The sequence below is a fragment of the Phlebotomus papatasi genome, chromosome 1, assembly GCF_024763615.1.
Source record: "Phlebotomus papatasi isolate M1 chromosome 1, Ppap_2.1, whole genome shotgun sequence".
Taxonomy (NCBI): domain Eukaryota; kingdom Metazoa; phylum Arthropoda; class Insecta; order Diptera; family Psychodidae; genus Phlebotomus; species Phlebotomus papatasi.
The window spans coordinates 57,372,883-57,392,765 of NC_077222.1; the positions used below are offsets into that span (position 1 = coordinate 57,372,883).

The following is a 19,883-nucleotide window of genomic DNA, read 5'->3' on the forward strand; positions in this document are numbered from 1 at the left end:
CGTGAAAAAAATATTGGAAGAATTCCCGAAGGGCAAGGAACTATGAGAATGAAGGTGGCCGAAATAGGGCACCAAAACTATGTCTATATTTTTATTCATTTTAAAATTTATTAAGAATGATTTTTGAGTAAATAAAGACGATATACTCTTTACAAGGTTCCAAGCAACACTCTTTCAGAAGAGAGAATAAAAAAATCAATTTGTATTTAAAATATTACATTTAAAACTTGAGACTTTGACGCTTGCATGCAACTATGCCGAAATTTGGCACACTTACCCTATACTTACTAATAAGCAAAAAAAATCACAATTAAAATTTTCTTGTTTTTTTTGAGAAAAAAATCCATGGAAAAACTGGCGAAAAATCTCAAATATTTATTTTGTATATTTATTTCAATATTTATTTGAAAGTATAATTTCAATTTTAAAAATTTACAAATAACACATCGACTATGTACAAAAAACTGTCCACAATTGTTTTCTTTAGTATACTAAAATTAAACAATTGTCTCTTGTGCTCAATTGTATAAAGATGAAGGATATCCTTATATCAAAATATATCCATTGGAAATGTATTATCTAAGAGCAAAAAAATTGCAATTGTAAAAACACTCCTTTATCAGACTTTTAGATTTTCTCTTCTTTTTTATTCCCTTGTTTTTCAATTGTGAATAATTGCATTATTTTCTCTCTCTCTCTCTCTTACTATACTTTTAATTGGCTGACCTTTGAATATTTGAAAACCTACTTAAAATGAAGCAATATAACATTTTATTTTTCATTTAGAAAAGATACTTTTGGGAAATATCACTCTTTCTCTTTTTTTGAGGTATTTGGCTGGAAAAAGAGTTGCACGAATGGGAAAGAAAATCATTTTGTCCGGTATCCAGAAAAAAAAATTCACTGTAAGCTCTCAGCTCTCTTCTTAATCTAAACACATTTTTCTCCTTCTCAATAAGTCATCTTAAGCTTAAAGAAAAATCATTTTCACTTAATCTATCGTGAATTTGATTTCTTTTAATTATAGAAAAAATCTAGCTGTGATTATCTGCATTGAAAAATTCGTCGAAAAATTCATTTTTTTTTATATCAAATACTGAAGTCTGTGCAGAAAAATTGTTTCTTTTTAGAATAATAGAATAAATTTTATCAAAAAGCGAGGACAAAGAAAATTCCTCGGTATTTTCTTTTTTTTTATTGTGATATAGTAATGTTTTATTTGGTGGAAGAACCAATAGAGTGCGGAATGTGGAGATATTCAGAATACTCATTGAATTTATCAAATTCACAAAGAATGAACCGTTTCCAAAGGCACTCAAATACGCTTGTTTTTTTTTTCTTCTTCTTTTTTTGTTGCTAAATCCACGATAAAAGAAAAAAATGCTGAATGTCACTCACTTAGTCCCTCTTGAGAATCCTCCGGGCAGCTTTGATGAGAGGTGTCAGTGTTCGGAGTTCCATACAATCGTCCAGGAAGGGATGACGCAAAAGTTCTTCAGCTGATGCTCTCCGGTCAACTTCAACTTGCAAGCATCGATCCAAAAAGTCCTGCAGATTTGCCGAAAGTTTGTCCCAACTATTGATTTCTGGCCGTCCATTAGCTGCAATCAAGTAGAGAGCTCTGAGGGGAGGTGAGTTCAGATACGGTGGCTGACCTTCAATCATCTCAATTGCCATTATACCAATGGACCAGATGTCCACCTTCTTGCCGTACTGCTTCCGCGTAACCACCTAAAAGGTAATCATTTTTGGAAAAAAAAAAACAATTGATTAGTAAAAAAGAAATTTGGTCAGTCAAGTATAAAATTTTGGCACGCAAATCTTAACAAAAATGGGTCTAATTTATATAACTAGCATCTAGTATATTTTAAAGAGAATTTAAAAATGGCTTTTTTTTAGATTCAACCTAAGGTTTGTTCAGTGGAGAGCGTCAACTTTATTTGCATTTTTCTTAAAACTCTGTCAAGTCATTATAGTCACGATCTCTCAATAACTAATAAACCGGTTGTATTGAAATTTTGAATCCTTCTTCTAGAAGAGAGTATTGACTAGGGATTAACCCTTTAAGAACGAATGAGACACCGGTGTCCCAAAAATAAAAACTGATTTTTCGGACTATTTAGGACAAAATAACTTCGTATATTGTCAAAAAATGTTTTTGTTTTTGGGACACCGGTGTCCCACTCGTCCTTAAAGGGTTAACTGCCGGATAATAACTTACTTTTCCGGGCGAAACATGCTTTGTTGTACATAAAAATATTTCTTTTTTATAAAAAACTCATAAAACTGAAATTTTATTATTTTTGGAAAATTTTTTCGGTTATTTCTGAGGTATGTATACAAGGTGGCTGAAAAAAATGCAACAAACTAAAGCGCTATAGGGTGAATTGTGGAAAGCGAGACACTTAAGAAAAAAATCAATTTCAAATGCATTTTTAAACTGAATAAATAATTATTTTTTACCATTTTTTGTATCATGGGATTCTTTGACAAATATTTTAACAGAATCTTAACAGTTGTTATTAAATATTCCAACTGAATAATCGGAAAATTTACGGAAATAAAAAAATAACACATTTTGAAAAGATGGACAAAATTTTGGAAAGTTGGACAAAAACTTTTGGAAAGTTGGACATAGTGATATTAATGACAAAATATCATACAAAATATGTAGAAAATCAAATGTTGAGGGTTTTCTCTGTACACTTGCACATTTGATGGTTATGCTAATCCCTCCTTTATTTCCGGGTAACAGTTGAGGAACGCTAATTACCAAGAACTTCCTGGACGTCCAACCAAAAAGAGGTTTTGTAAATTTCACAGACGCCTCGCGCTGTCCAGCAGTTATAGCTTTAAAGCGGATGCAATTTTTAGCACATTTCAATTCCCCATCCGCCCAAATCCTTTTCCACTTGATTTGGGAGTTCTGTAGAGGCTCCTATTTGTCTTTCTTTCTCCAGGAGTTTTTGAGATATTTACTATCCATTCTGTCAGAAAAAGTGGTCTTCGGAATATGGAAATCTTTGCAGCCTTTTCCAGGAGATTTTCTCCTTATCAGCTACTAACTGCTGTGCAACTATTTCTCCGGATACTTAAGGATCTTTGTCGTCCTTGTTAACATGATTTCACTGCACAAAACCACCAAATTTATTCACAAAATCAACTTGTCCAAGATTTCAAAAAACTTGTTTTGAAAGCAACACGAAATTAAATCTCTTTTCTATCCTTTTTAAATGTAATATTTCACAAATATTTTTTATTCACCTTTTAAATGGATGTATGTCCTTCGATTTTCACTACGGACTTAACAATATTTACAATTTAACTTTAACTTTAACAATTTAATTTTACTTTAACAATATCTAAAATAATCATAAAATTAAGTTCAATAATCTTTTTATCGAAAATTTAAATATTTAATTGATTTATTATCAAGTTTTTAAGGAGGTGTCTCACATTCCACACTACTTTGTCCAACTTTCCAAACTGTCTCGCTTTAGGCAAATGACCCTATTATCCTCATTTTTTGTTCAACTTTTTTGAAATAAAGAAAAAATGGTAGTAAATACATCAAAATTTTAGAATATTATCGGTTTTGTTCAATACGATCTTATTTTGACTTGACTATGGTCTTAAGTCTGTAAGAAAATGCATCGTAGTTTGCACGAATGTCAGCCTTCTGAATGTCCTGCTATTCACGAGGAAGAGCTGCCTTAACAGCTCATCGATACTTTGCTACTTTTTAGTCCTAACATTGACCAACAAAATGCCTCTTTTGGAGAAGTCAAACGATTTTGCATCCAAGAATTGTGGAGGTCATTGTTTTCCCAAAATGAAGTACGAAACGTTTTTTTTTTTAGCCAAATCTTATTCGGAGCGTGATTTATGAGACGTTGTCGTGTCTTGATAGAACTTCCATAACTTCTTACTAAAATTTTTGTTTGTCCACGACTCCAACACTCCTTCCAGGACAATTTCCAGAAACATATTGGCAATCGTTTTGACGGTACAGTCTAAAAACCCCAGTGGAAAGTGATAATTTGTCTTTCAAAGAAGTCCAGACTTTCACAAAAAGGTGGTCCTTGACTTCCGGTGGCCATTAGAACGTCTAAATTATCGTATGATCTTTCCTTCAGATAGACACAATTATTTTGCTTGAACATTAATTGCTCAATTAAAAATTTTTCTTATCAGAAAAGATGACATTTCTGAAACTGACCATGAACGTGCAAGCGAATTTACTCCGTCGTCGATCGAACATAACTTCTTTATGAGGATCGACGATGTCTCTTCCTTTTCAGGATTTTTATGGCTTCATATAGAGGTCCTTTAACAATATTTATTTCATGGTTATTTGCGATCTATGCGTCTCAGAGATCGTTTGTTTGCAAATGTGACGCAGATTTTATTCAATTTGCTTCTGTACCAAGTTATGTTTCGAAAAACGGAAAGTTTAATTACATTCCGGTTTTGAAGAGCCCTAACAATAGCTGCTTCCGCATTTCTTGCAAGATATAGCAACATTAAATTGTCACGTTTGAGTTCCATTACGGTTTAAAAAAGTTTTACAAAATAATTATCGAAAATGCTTTTGTAGGCTTTTAGCCAATAAAATGAACTACAACTATGCAAAATATGAAAGCGCTGTCACCAGCGGTTTGGCAGCTATGTGCACTGAAAATTGTTGCATTTTTTCAGCCACCCTGTATATTCATCTGTCCAAAGAAAATAATTCCTTTTTGATTTATGATAAATTTTTACGGAGTTATGTTGACTACGACGGTATTTTCAAAAAATTCCTCGAAAATCGTGTCTCAAAAGATAAATTAAATATTTTTTTTATGTTTATAATTAAGAGTTACTTTTAATTAAAAGTTAAGAAAAGAAAATGAATTGAAACAAAAAATTTTGCATGTTTTCAGAATCCAGTTTTATCACGAAATGTTTCTACTGAAGATTTTCCATAATTTTAAATTTTCCAAAGTCGTGTTAGCTGTAAGTTAGCTAAGTAAGAATTCTGCGCAACGTGCTATTCATATTGCAAAAACATACGTTTTAAAATATCAACTAAAATTTCTATCAATATTTTTTTTATAGATTTATGTATAATTGGACTAAAAGTATTATTTTTTAAATTAATTTTAGCTCCCGATTCAAATTATACTGCCATTCTCAAGATAGTCGATTCCATAGCTCCCAAGAGTCATTAAAGTAATTTAGGATGCAGCCTATGAGTCATTTAATCTGTCCATAAACTATCAATCAATTAACAGCTGCCTATTAATTAAATTTTCTGGGCTATTAAACGCAATTTATTTGTTATTACTGCACGTTTTATTTACCTCATCCATTTTATCATTTTAGACTACACATCGTCAATTGTATCTACAACTGGGCTAAATACATTGCCTTCGTTTGTACAATGTGCATTCGTTGCTGATCCAACCCCGACCGACAATATCTTAGTCATTCCTATCTTCACGGTCATTATACGAACTACAATTTAATAGATCCTAGCAGCCAACTAATCCTGTTGTTAATATTAACAAGTTTTTTTTAATGAATTTAGACCGCAGGATAATTGATCATAAGGTAAATGAAATCGACCTCGTCCTACTATTTTAATTTCTATATTTCTTAATTGCGATAAAATAAATTTCGCTATCACTTTAAATTTACGAAGGCCATAAAATCCAATCGCAGTATCTCAATTGATTTTAGCACCCTGAAAATCTAAAAATGGAGTGGACAAAAATAATCCTCAGTGTTTATTTTATCGATATAGAACTGCGCTAATTTTTTCTAGCTCCAGTTGAATTAGGATCAAGTGGTTTTAGGACCGTTAGGGTGGAATCACCACTTCTCGCCAGTGCCCCACTTCTCGCCACCTATATTGAAATCTCTATTTTTCATGATTTATGAAATAAATGAGCCGCAAAGTTATTTGTATTTTTATTGCTGCTACGTATAGAGTCGAAAAATATTAATTATTCGTTTTGGATGTACGATTTTAAGCATTTTTTAGAGCAATATTTTAAGCAAGTGCATCGAATCCAATATTTCTTACCAAATATAACAAGTGCCATCAAATTTTTATCAAACAAAATTTACGTTTTTGGATAAATAATCTGTCTGTTGCATATTTAATTACATTCGTAGAATACATAAAATTTGTATTTAGTTTATTAATATTTCATTTAATATTATTTTTATGTAAAAATGAAGCATGGCGGAAAGTGGTAATGTTTTGAATTGATTTTACCACCTGTCGCCATTGCTTTTTAATAGGCGACGCTAACTTCACTTCGTAGATTCTCAGTTGTCAAATCTGATGTGTTTACTTTCTGCAACAGTCTAATAATTTGATTTCTCCAATAAAATGGAAGAAAATTCATTTAAAGTGAGTAATAATAAGGTGGTCATGAGAAAAATGAAATTCTGAATGTATTCTTTGCATAATATTTCCCAAAATAATCGAGTTTGGACGATTTCAAGAGGGTGGCGAGAAGTGGTTACAAAACTGACGAAAAGTGGTAAAAAGTGGCGACGAATTGGTTATTTTTGCATTGTTAATACAAATCAGTTTTTTAAGTAGTTCAGCATTAAATTGGAGTACTACTATTTTGACGAATCTGGAGTCAATACATCTCAGTAACTTTGTGTCAAAATTTAAGATATCTTATAATAAGGGGTCAAAAGTTATAATCAAATTAATTTCACATTTTTCTAAAAGTGGCGATAAGTGGTTACTCCACCCTAATAGCTTTGCAGTAATTAAATTAATTTTAGGTCAAGTAAAGAGTCCTGAGCCTTTTTCGCAAGATTTATTTAGTGAGCAATATTTTACGATATATACCTAAATCGTATCGAATTATACTAAAATATTTATACTAAATATTTTAAATTAGATTATGAGACAAGGTTTTACTTTTATCAAAAGTTTTGTTTTTAATTTAGCATAATTGGTGAAAAACTTACCTCTGGTGCCATCCAGTAGGGAGTCCCTACCATTGTCTGCCTCTTCTCGTCCCCTTCAATATTGGCACAAAATCCAAAGTCTGTCACTTTGACACTCCCATCCATGCCCAAAAGGATATTGTCTGACTTGATGTCCCGATGGATGATGCCACGGCCATGCAGGAAAGTTATTGCATTTAGCACTTCTCGACACACAGCAGCTATTTGTCTCTCCTTCATTACCGTCTCAGTAACAACGTCTGTCAGTGGACCTCCATCCATGTACTCCAGCACCACCCAAAGTTGATTTTCCGGTTCCAGGAAGTAGGCATCGAGGAAGTTCACCAAGTTTTTGTGATTGAAATCCTTAAGCACACGGATCTCATTGAGAATAAGTTCCTTTGATGTCTGACTCTTAAGATCAATGGTCTTTATTGCCACTTTCTGCTCCGTCTCCAAGTCCAGAGCAATGAACACTACACCGGAAGCCCCTTTGCCGACCTACACATTTAATTGAAATCCATTAAAATTGATATTCTTACAAACAAACAAAAAAAAAGAAACAACAAATAATCCTAAAATTACATTAAAACTTTAAATTCCATAGATAAACCTCTTAATCAATTTCATCTACAATATTTATTTGGAAGAATTCATTAAACCATCACTATGTTTTTACAAAACACATGTTGAATTTGTTTTCTGCACAAAAACATTCAACCATTGTGCCTAATGTAACACGAAGCCTCAATCAGGTTTCACCTCTCTTCATTTCCACAAGGTTTTTACACAGCAAGGCAAAGAGATGACTCATGAATTATTAATAAATTTTTCAGAAAATAAATTGAAGTGCTATTTTGTTAGTCCAAAAGAAAATTTCACTGGAAAATTTTTCAAGAAAGGATTTTTGAATTCAGCAAGGTATTTTAATTTAAAATTAAGCATTTTTATCGGAATAAATTTCACTCTCTATCCTCAATCGAGATACTTCGAATTACAAGAATTTGTAATACAATGACACATCATACAGAAAATATGACTAATAATAAATTCTATTTAAATTAAATAAAAGTTTAAACTTTTTTAAATCAATTTAAAAGTTTGAAATTAATTTGAATGATAATATGCTTTTAATTTACAAAATCAATAGAGAAAATCAGGAATGGGCAAATGTTTATAAACATAAATTAAGTCAAAGAGCAACGTACTTTGTGGATTTATCTTATTATTGTATGTACGGGCATTTTATTAAGTAATTAATTAATTTTATATTTTGCAGACTGAAACAAGAATTTAGTGCATTCTGTTGGTCATTCTAATCATTTTATTGCTTTACTAATTCAAAATGAACAATATCGCTCATTCGATACTCATTCCTGGCAACTTTTCAGGATACTTTAAGTATCTTATTCAAGTTATTGTAAATAATTATTTCACACAAACGTCTATACAAAATGTTCTGTTTACTTCTTTTCTATTTCTTTGAGAATTATTATAAACATCGTAACTTCTATGTTCTTTTTTTTTCGAAAAGCCTAGAATTTTATTCCTGTAATTCGAAATAAAAGAAAACATACGCACGTTCTTCTGAACTAAGATTAACCTGGAACGCCTGGAACTAATTCGTATGATTAAAAAAAATAGCAAAAGTAAATCATATTTGAAATCCATAACATCAAATTAATTCCGTAATGGAATAACGAAGTAATTTTGAAAAATACTTAAAACAAAGTAAATTTAGTTGCCTCAAACATTTACAAATATATATTGAATTCTCTTCTCAAAATCTAAAAATTCTAAACGAAAGTTACAAATTAATTTACAGTGCTATGCAACTTTATATCTACATCTCGTTCCTCGTAAATTAACCTTAATAAACTTAAGAGATTTCTGTTGCAACTTTGTGAATCACATATCTAATGGGAACATTTAGAAGTGCCGTAAAAAATACTAGATTCTCTGTTTTTGCATGCTTTTTGTGAATTAGCACGTTTACGAGTAATAGGCGCTTACAAAAATAACTAAATTAAAATAAAAAAAAAATAAACGGATTAATTTTCTGCCGGTGACTTTATGGCCTAATTTTAATTGGATTTCAAGAACTTAGGTAATTTCGTAAAATCGTAATAGTCTAAACCCAAAATATTTTTTTCTTCAGTTAATCTTTATCTTTAGAGAGCATGCAATTGTGATACACCGCACGATCTATAATAAAAGTACACGTCGTTCGAATAAATTATTTTTTATGTAATGAATGGCAATTCAGATATTAATAAAACAAATAAGGAATGGTGGGGCAGTTCATGTGAGTTTATTATTTTTTAAATTAATTGAACTATTATTATATCGTAGAGTGGCGGTATTAGTAACTTTGAAGTTTTTTCGATTATTATTTGTATATTTAAAAAGAAAATCTTACATACTTTACGCATCTGGCTTTACCTGAAGCAATTTGTATAGGGGAAAGTGGCCTGCCTTTGAATGCGGCAGCCTTTGAATGCTTCAGTTTTTCTCTAATTTCCCAAAGCTAAAACTTCATTTTGTAAATCGAAGTTAATAGAAAATAATTAATAGTATTAACTATAATTCACAAAATAGAATTTTTGCTTTGAGAAATAAGAGAAAAATTGAGACATTCAATGGCTACCGCTTTCAAAGGCAGACCACTTTCCCCTAGTATTTTATTTTTTTATATATATATTTTAGATTTTTGAGACAGTAGTTTATTTTACAAGGCTTTCAAGATTTCCCCAAAAATATTGTTAAAACGGATATATTTGCATGGTTTCACGCAAAAAAATCATTGCTTTTTTTACATAGTAGTTTTTAATTAAAACATAGTTATTTACATTTAAATGTAAGAACAGCGTGGATAAAGTCAGAAAATGATACTTCTGTATTAATATTTAACTGAAATTGAGAATATAATTACACTTTAGAAATAAAAACGGGAAAGTAAATATTGCAAAACCCAAAAAAAAAATTTTATTAAATATATAAGATACATCAAGCTTACTCCTACACTATAAATACGTATCTTGTAAAGTTTGACATGATTTTACTGCTCGAACTCAAAAAGAGAGCATTACATAAACCGTGTTTTCTCAAATTGTCACCGCCCCGGAGCTTAAACGGTGAAAGATATTAACTTTCAGTCTTCGGTGACCCTCAATAAAAAACATTATCTACAGACCAGACGTTTTTCTCCTCTTTCCCCTCACCACTATCCCCGCCAAAACCATATTTTTTCGGTTTTTCCTAAAATTGGCCCAAGTATTTCAATGATTTTCAGATTTGTCTTAGATATGAATAGTCCAGATAAACATTTCGACTAAACATACCTAAGCGGAAAATCCGCCATTTTGAACTATAGAAGGTCAAATGTAAATCAACTTGGAGAACTATTTTTTTAACCAATTTGGTTAAATTTGGATTTTATAGAAAGATATTGAAATTTTAAACCCGGACGAATCGGTCTTTTTTATTTTTTCAGTCTTTTTTATTTTAGAAAATAGTGAATATTGAAATTTTCGTTTTGACAAATTTTGCCTCAGTCTCCCCTAGTCCAGATTAACATTTTCCTCCAAACTTACCTATGATCGGAGAATTTATTAATTTGGATTTATTACAAGTAAATTTTTCAATCGATATATATCAGGCCCAATCAGTCCAGATTTTCTAATTCAGATTTTTTTTTTCAAATTTGTGAATGAATTTAATCGTTAATAAACTGGTATAAACCCAAAAATATGGAAAAAGATAATTTCCTTAATCCATATTTAGATTATTAAGCTTAATCCTTCGTAATTTATTTTCTTCAATATAAAAAAACTTTAGGATTCCCAATATAAGGAGCAATAATTTCTAAAGTGGTCTGATTATCAAATTCGCGATCTTGCCTATGAACATCTCAAAATTTATTTAAAAAAAAACTTCCTGACATAGCAGAAAATTTAGAGGCAACCAAGATTACCCTAGATAAGTCCTAAGCCTGCAATCGCTGCAACCCATTAATGCAAATGAGAAGAATTGAAGCATACAAAGTTGTGAATACACTGAGAGAAATCCGAAAAAGTTAAAAAAACATTCCGGAAATGTTAATTTTACCCTGCATTATTGATCCGTAAACGATGTAAATATTATGCATTTTAGGTGTATTATGGGTTAAACCAGAGATGTGCAAGAACCGTTTGAAACCGAAAAAACGTCAAAAGAAACTTGTACGTCAATAGTCAAAACGCTATCTGAACAAACTTATTTTGACGTTTATTCGGTTTCAACGGTTCTTGCACGCCTCTGGGTTAAAGTTACACTCTCTCATGTTAATTTTACCCTTAAAAATGTGTAAAATTAACATTAAAAAATGTTGATATATTTTTACATCAAAAAAGTGTTAAAGTTACGAGGAAAAAAGTTAATCGCACCCCCTTTTTTCTCAGTGTACAAGAAACTGCTCTTCTTCCTCTATTACAAGAAACCAGACGTAATCTAAAAAGCCGCCTCATTAAAATAAAAATAATTTATCGCAAACAATAAAAATTAATTGATAATGATGCATCTTTGTCATTTTCCCTCAAAATTTCCCATGCCTTTGCTCTTTTGCCAATTCAGAGGCGCTATAAATTAATCTCAGTGAATCACTTCGAATTAGAAAGCACAATTCCACGAAAAATTACAAGAAGTAAAACTCTTTCTTGTCCCCAAAATAGAGATAATGAATCATGAACCTTTATGTTTTCCTGGAAATAAGTTTTTAAAAAAAAATCATTATATCAGTTATCAAAACTGCATACTTTCCCTGACCCCACTTATACTTGTAGTCTAAAAATAGAGTGACAACTTATGGATGCATAAATTGAATTATAAAATGAAAACTGATAAGATTCTCGTGTAAAATTGATTTATATTCCCGAGAAAATGTTTCGTTCTCTTTGAGAGATATTGTAATAAGTCATATGGAAAGTATAATTGATTAATTAAAAACCATGCCACAGAGTTGAGAATAACCATTTGGGAGAGGAGAATCTGAATCTAGAATTAGATAATGACACATTTTTTTTAAACTGTCACAGTTCCCGGAAATGAAATAATTATCACCAAAAATCCAAACTACGTGAATTTTATTGAAGTGTACCGAATGGAAAGGTACCGAAACCCCATATTTGGGGTGTACACAATCAAAAGTAGAGGAGTGTATTGCGGAGGTCCATTGTCACAGATAAGACCAATTGGCCATTTATTGCAATACACAGTGTTATAAGCCAAAATGTATGATGTCAATCGTGAAAATTGGGAGAAAAATTTACTCCCAATAAGATAGGAAGCCACGTCACTGCCTCTCTGCAATTCAATAATAAAATGTGTCCGTCAACGATAAAGCTGATAAGATAAATGAAATATTCTATGAAACCCATGAATTTACTTTTTCGCCCAAAAAAAAAAACTTCCACAAGACGGATTCACAATGATGAAGGAAATTCCATGTGAGAACCAACAATAATATTCTTTCTGGTGTAATGAGACTGAGATTCTCAATGATTTTTTTACTGTCTAGAATTTTGGATGCCAAGAGTTCACAGATATTGTAGTTAAGGTAAAGAGTTCATATCACGATATATTGAGAAAAAACTTCGGTATAGGGAAATTCTGTAACAGTATGACAATGTCATATGGCAAATTTTCATGATAAGTTCTGGAGTAGGACAACGTTTAAGCCCAGTGAGCATCAAATGGTCACTGTAAGCAGCTCTGTGAAGCTCTCGGTATAACTGATACGAGTCGAATTTTTAGTCATCTAATGGAATGAATAGATAATTTACTACACTATAAAAGTTTTCACATTTTGCAAGTTCGTCCAATGACCACATTTGATAAAAAAATCGCTAATGAACTTTTGTAACAATTTATGTTAGAAAATACCCAAGTAGCAAAATATGGAATAAATATCGTAATTTCTACGTTAGAAAATGGAAAAAGTTCATGGATTCTTTAGCCCCTAAAAAACTTTGTTTCATATTGCTTACCCAAAGTCTCAAACGATGGAAAAGTTAAATAATTTGAAAGTAGAGTGTAATCTTTACGTAACAATAACGTAACAAAAACCAAAAAAATGTACAAAAAATATGATGATTTTTGTCGTTCGAATGGAGTTTCATTTTTTGCATTAAAACTCTCTTTTTAAATGTAGTAATTCTTTGTCTCAGGTTATCACAAGATTATGGCTAATTCACCTTCAATGCGAATATTACAACAGGGGAGTGTAGAGCAGTTTCAGTACTTGCATATTATTCTTATCTTTTTGAAAGAAATGGGATAAATCCTTTATGTTACTGAAGCGGTAACTAAAACCCATGTTCATAAAAATAATTAATTTCGTGACTCTTTTCGTTTGAGTTCTGCAATTGATTTTGTGAAACTGTATCAAAATAAAATTTTCTATTATGTCTTATTTTCACCACTTTTTGAACCACTGCTATTATATATCGAAGTAACATAATTGTACTAATTTACTAGCGCTTTTATGATTATTATAAGGTATTTATCGTTGAATGAATCCTAAGATGATACTGACAATTTTTATTGGAGTTATGAAAGTGCGTGAGGGGAAGTTTCATGCAAGTACTCACAGAGGTTTCCTGTGTCCAATAATTAATTTTTTTTTTGGAAATTTATCTTAAAATGTTCACTGAAAATGTTTTATAACTGTTTTTGTCTATAAAATTAGAAATTTACCGAAATAGAGTACCTGAATGCTCATTAACAAAAAATAAAATAAAATAAAAATAATCTTTCAGTGTTTTTTTCGGTGTTTAAAAACGGTAAATTTAATTATTATAATATTTTTTTAGATTTTTTTTCATAGAGATAATCTATTTTTTATTCTAAAGATTCAAAATTTTAAAATACTGTTGAAAACTGTTATACGAAAAAGTACATGGTCTAAAGCAGTATAATGATCCGTCAATGTTCTAAAGTAGTTTAGAACTACCAAAGATATTTCCTTCATAAAAAATAATGAAAATTGTTCAATTGTCTTCGCGACACCCTTTTTCGCTATATAGGGTGGAGTATGTACTTTTGGCCACTTTAGGGTTTCATGTGCTTGTAATTTTTATAATCTTTATTTAAATAAAATGAAATTTTGTAACCTTAGAGCCGTTTCTTCCTAATAATCTAAGAGAATTCCCATATTTTTTTTGGATATTTGTTTCCAGTAGAATTTTAATAAAATAACAGAATAAATAGCTTTCGAAAACTTTCACAAATACACAGCACAAGTCGTATTCTTATTTAACACCAATTTTATGTGATTATTAGAGATTTTTAAACGACTTTTTGCACATTTTCTATTTGATGTAAAAATCAGTCAAAAGTCACGATTGTTTTTACTGAAATCCGCGAGGTGCGCCACGTGTAAAATGTATGGGAAAATTAATGGCCAAAAGTACTTACACAGCCGAAAAAAGTAAGCTCTTTTAGCCACGTCCGATTTTCATTTAATTTGTTAGAAAATCTTATTAAGGATGATATCACAATAAAATTTAGTTAATTAGGAAATGGACTTTCATTGAAAAACATCAAATATTTTCAATGCAAAACAATTTCTCTTAACATTAACAAGTTTCTTAAGAATCCCATGTTTTTTAGTGATTGTTTACCTTGTCGAGAATTTCTTTCAATTACTTAGAATTAATCAAGTAAATACAAAATCAAATATGGTTTTCTGATTCGTTAAATTAGAGGTCAAGAAATAAGACCCATTTTCCTGTTCTAAATAAACTCATAATTGCCTGACAATGTGATTTTACTTTAGGTGGCCAAAAGTGCATACATGGCCAAAAGGGCTGACACTACCCTAATTAATTTGTGTTAAAATTCTGTTATGAGAGACAGCGAGATGACTAGATTTAGATTTCATTTACTCTAATAGGAAATCTTAAAAACATGTTTTCGGAACTGCCTATGAGAGTGAGCTAGATGACTAGATTTAGATCTCACTCACTCTCACTGAAGTGCCAAAGATATGTTTACAAAACAAAAGTTACTGTGCGTTGCGCATTATAGTGCGTTTTTAGTGTTTGATTGATAATAGACCATCTTTAATTTTGATATTGAATATTACAAATTTTTAAGCTTCGCTAATCAAAGAAAAATGTTTTATTGAAAAAATTTAAGTATTTGTTGCTCAATAGAAAAATTATTGAAAATTTAAGGAAACACTTCGAAAATATTACGTTATCTTTACCAAAATTTACTGGAAAAAACTCTTTCAAAAAACTTGTGTCATTTAATTTTAGCACCGCTTCTTGAGGTCAATAAAAAACGCAATATTTACATTAAATTCACTGACCTTAGAAAATATAAAAAAAAGAAATAAAACCCCTCTTCTAAAGTTGAATCAGAAAATGTTTGTTGGGTGGATTGACAGTCAAAAGCAATTCAAAATTTAAATTTGGTTTTTCCTTCTAATTTGAATGAAGAAATAAAAGAATCATCGCCTGCATAAGCAAACAAGCCCTTGACAGTGATTATTCCCAGTTCTTGCATCTAATAGAATTCTCTGTGAATGTGTGGCTTTTATGCTAAAAATACTAACAATATGTCAAATAAATTCCCCCATTTTCGAGTGCAAGTGCAACATAAGAGCATCTCTTGGGGCAATTACAGTCACGCAATGCTGAGTTTTCTCTCACATCGCGATAACTCTATCCCATTTACCTCTAATTTCGTTTCATATCGCTGTGTGGGATCATCCAGATTGCAAATGCTCCGCAGTTCAGTGTACACTTGCTCATCCGTCTTGGGGACGCGCTTTGTGGCATCCTTGTCCTTTGGCCGAAGGATGAGACCATCATCCGGACTGGGATCAGGCTGCTCTATATGGCTGATCTGCGATAGATCCTGGACATTGTCGAAGTTACTGTGCAATTTGGCCGGAACTGGAGGTTTGGACAGTTTTGGCTTTGGGAGGAGCTTCGGTTTGGGTAGCATGGCTGTGACAGGGCGCTTCTCAGGAAGTGGGGGTGGAGTGTCTGAGCTGTAGCTCTCATCGCTGCTGCTCTTGCCGCCCAGGGAGTCAGCACTCGGATGGACATTCTTGTTCATGTACTTGTCAATCTCAGCAGATTCCTCCACAATTGCCTCTTCAGTGATAAAAGGCTTGAACGGTTCCGTCTGGTCCTTCTTCTTGATGGAATAGTTGTAGAATTTGAGCGCTTGGTAGACAGCATCAGGATTTTCCTGTTGCTCATCCTGCGTGATCAGGGCATTGAGGATCTTCTGCCATTGCTTTGGCAGACCCTCAAGGTCTCCAGTTAAGTGGTTTTTGCTAACATGAACTCCATGGACAACATTTGTCGGAGTTCCAATGTTCAGTGCACCGCCCTTAGCCCGATCCCCGCCATCCTTGGACTGGCTCTTCTTGTTGCTCCCGAATATGTTGAATAGCGACATTTTATCACACACTCAACCTCCCGAAAATGTGCACTTTTCCACACGCCAAGAACACACAATAAAAATTCCCACAGCTCAGTGTAAAATGATAAAGTTTTCCGCCCCTCTTGGCAACACCTCGTCCCTCACACTGAAAAAATACTTTCACGATTTCTCACTCAATTTTTCACTCCTTGTTTCTACACAAAACACATAGTCGCCTTGCGGTGTCTTACAGCAAGCACAGAGGAGACTTTTTTGCATTGAAGAGGAGACAGGAGTGGTTCATAATCGACCCTTTTTTAGGCAAAAGAGAAAAAAAAGGAACACACAAAAACTCAAACACAAATGCGAGAGGTATGACGAATCTGACGAAACTTTTCCACTCATCGAGAAGTGTCACTTTTACTTTCGGGTGTTTTTCGCATTGGGCAACACTTTCGTTAAACTGAGCGACTTTCTGTAATTTAAAAATTTTAAATGCAATGAGTAAATTACATTTGTACTATACTAAATAAAAAAAATTATTTAATTACACCGTCAGCGTTAACAAAATATTAATGAGAAAATTTCATAAAAATGCATTCAAAGGCCTACGTAAATTTTATTGAAGTTGGTCTGGGATCAATCAAAAATATTTTCTGTCAGGTTTTGAGTTATTTTAATTTAATAAAATATTTTTTTGCTCTACTTTATACTTTATAGCACTTTTATTTTTATTACAAACCTTAATTTAAATTTAAACTTAAAACTATACACAGCAATGGTGGTATATTTTTATATAAAATTGCAATCTCTTCCTCCGAACAAATCTTCAATTTTAAGTTCTGTTGTAGTTTTAATTAAATTTAAACCACATCATAAATATTTTATATTTATGATATTTATTATAATTATACCTACCTCTTTCATATGTGTTGAATTGAAACTTTTAACTTTAATTTCTTCTGTAAATTAAGTTTTATAATGAAATCATTCATAGAAATTTTGGACTTAGTGAACATTAATAATGAAGTACATATTAACTTCTTCAAAATAATATCATTGTGATAATATAACTTTTGTAAATTAATATTTTATCAATTATATCTTCAAATTTTAATCCTGGCTTACATTAAATCACATCATACAAGCATCAGCCAGTTCATGAGCTTAATAAATAAGTTCTTTCCACCGCTTATTTTAACTTTATAACATCATAAATTTTTTTCTTAAGTTAATGATTATAAAATGCAATTATTAGATTTATCGGCAATTCTGCATTACAAAGTATCAAATTTCTCATTATTGAGATTGTCTAAATTCCATTAGACAAAAAAATAAAAGGAAAGAATCGTTCTTAACTCCATCGCATTTATTTATAGATCAGTCTGAAATCTTTCTTTGGTAGAGGCAAACGTTCTGTCGCTACTTTGGCTTTTAAATCGCAAATTACTCTTTTATACTCAATTACAATGTCAAAAAAGGTATTAGAAACTCAATTAATTGATAGACTGAGAAGTGAAAGTTACAATTATATTGATTGTATTCCAAAAATAATAGCACTAAAAATACATTCAATCATATTTCCAACTGATACAGCTATTAATACATATTTCCTTATGTAAATATTTACAGTTTTGAAATTCTTTCACCACCATTTTTTTATATCTTTGCAGTACATTGTTCTTTTCGCACTTGTTCTCTGCACGAAACTACTTTTGGGTGAACATCAAGATGATGATACTCCTAAAAATGAAGATTTAACATCAATTCGGGCATCTATTCAATCAATTCAGAGTGCTGTTGACAATCTCAATGGGATTTTCTTGCACAATCTTGAGCCAAAACTTATGATGATCTTCACACAAACCACAAACTTGGACACCAGCATAAAAAATCTGCAAGAAAAAACACAAAATTGGTATATTTTGCAACATCATATCAATGCATGGTCAGATCACATGAAATCTATGGATAAGAAAATTGATCTTCTAAAGTTGTAAGTTCTATTTTTTTCGAAAAGTGTATATCAATAACATATTCATTGTGTTTCAGAGGCCAAGAAAATGATTTACCACTAGAGAAGATAATTGCAGACTTCGAATTCAAAGTCAATCATATTTTTGAGAAAGTAGATATTTTGAATGAAAAGATGCATGAAATGCTATCAATTTTGTATCATTTTAAGAATCCTAATGCTAAAAACGATTCACATTTGGAGAAAATCATTAAAAATTTATCAACCATTGAGAATCAAATAAGGACTTTTGAAAGATTTGTTAAACAAACTAATGCCGATATCTTCAAAAACCTTCCCAATTCTTCTCAATTGCCAACTGAAAATATCGAGAGCAGAGAAATGAAGCAAATTCTTCAGCATTTAAAAAATCTCATGAAGAAAGTTGATAGTGTGATAAATTCTTTAGAAAAGCTAAGCAAAAATGGATCAAATGAGATAGGTGATGAAAACCCAAAAAATTATGATAGAGTTCTGCAGAATCTTAAGTCAATTGACGAGAAATTGGATGATCAAATCAATTTTGTCCAGACTGGTTTTGATAGATTTGAAGAAGTGATCTACAAAATCCAAAAGATCTTCGAAGAAAACTTTTCTGCACTGAAAAAATCCTGCACAAGTACAAATATTACATCTTCTCCGATTGAATCTGACAAAGCTATCATTAATGAATTCAGACAGCCCTTTAAATCTTCATGCCACGAAGTGGAAGTAAGAAAAAACGGAGTCTACCACTTTGGTCTCTATGATCAGCCAAATGATAATGGGAAATTGTACAATAGAAGACTCTGTGAATTTGCTACAACCGGACCAGCATGGACTGTTATTCAAAGAAGAGGAAATTTCCCTATCAATGAGAATTTCAACAGATCCTGGAATGACTACAAATATGGATTTGGAAGCCTTGAGGGTGAATTTTGGTTTGGAAATGACTTTATTCATCAACTAACAAATGAGGAAGATCAAGAACTTCGTGTAGAACTGGAAGATTTTGCGGGAAATGCTGTTTGGGCTGAATATCATACATTTTATGTTGGTGCAGAGGAATCTCTCTATCATCTGGAGATAAATGGCTATCGTGGAATTGTTCCAGACTCTCTTCTCTATCACAATCTTCAGCTATTCAGCACTTTTGACCGAGACAATGATAAGAGCAATGCAAATCTTCTGCCTTGTGCTTTGTCTTTTGGCAGTGGCTGGTGGTTCCGGGGATGTGGTGAATCCAATCTCAATGGGAAGTATTTTACTGAGCCAAGGAGTGGAAAATTCACTGGCATTCTTTGGGAACACTGGTTGGGAAATTATTCTTTAAAATCGGCCAAAATGCTCATTAGACCACGTCAACAGAATTCTACTCTGTGGGAGGATGAATATAAATCCAATCGAACAGTTCATCTTGAGGAAGATCCTTAAAAATATATACTAAAAAAATTATTATTAATATGTCTTGGTTTAAACATGTTGCAAAATTAAATAAAATAATAAAATAAACAAA

General features: G+C 31.6%; 2 protein-coding genes across 2 annotated transcripts; one reads left to right on the plus strand and one right to left on the minus strand.

Annotated features, from left to right (window-relative positions):
* Positions 1-374: 374 nt before the first annotated feature.
* Positions 375-16,785, minus strand: LOC129808251 (serine/threonine-protein kinase PAK 1). Its single transcript, XM_055858086.1, has 3 exons — positions 15,676-16,785; positions 6,979-7,458; positions 375-1,731 (listed from the first exon to the last, which is right to left on the minus strand). The coding sequence occupies exons 1-3, from the start codon at positions 16,408-16,410 to the stop codon at positions 1,399-1,401; spliced, it is 1,548 nt and encodes a 515-aa protein (XP_055714061.1). The 5' UTR covers positions 16,411-16,785; the 3' UTR covers positions 375-1,398.
* Positions 16,786-17,843: 1,058 nt separating this feature from the next.
* On the plus strand, positions 17,844-19,883 carry LOC129801902 (fibroleukin-like). The gene is made up of 3 exons (XM_055847383.1): positions 17,844-17,855; positions 18,048-18,370; positions 18,427-19,883. Exons 1-3 carry the CDS (start codon positions 17,844-17,846, stop codon positions 19,799-19,801), a joined length of 1,710 nt encoding a protein of 569 aa, XP_055703358.1. The 3' UTR covers positions 19,802-19,883.

What these genes read in the sequence shown, in the direction of transcription:
- LOC129801902 (XM_055847383.1), top strand. An exon ending in AAAATTGATCTTCTAAAGTT is followed by an intron (nt 18,371 to 18,426) that starts GTAAGTTCTATT and finishes ATTGTGTTTCAG; the next exon opens with AGGCCAAGAAAATGATTTAC.
- LOC129808251 (XM_055858086.1), bottom strand. Translation starts at nt 16,410, where the DNA reads ATGTCGCTATTCAACATATTCGGGAGCAACAAGAAGAGCCAGTCCAAG. An exon ending in GATATGAAACGAAATTAGAG is followed by an intron (nt 7,459 to 15,675) that starts GTAAATGGGATA and finishes TTAAATGTGTAG; the next exon opens with GTCGGCAAAGGGGCTTCCGG. An exon ending in CCTACTGGATGGCACCAGAG is followed by an intron (nt 1,732 to 6,978) that starts GTAAGTTTTTCA and finishes ATTACCTTTTAG; the next exon opens with GTGGTTACGCGGAAGCAGTA.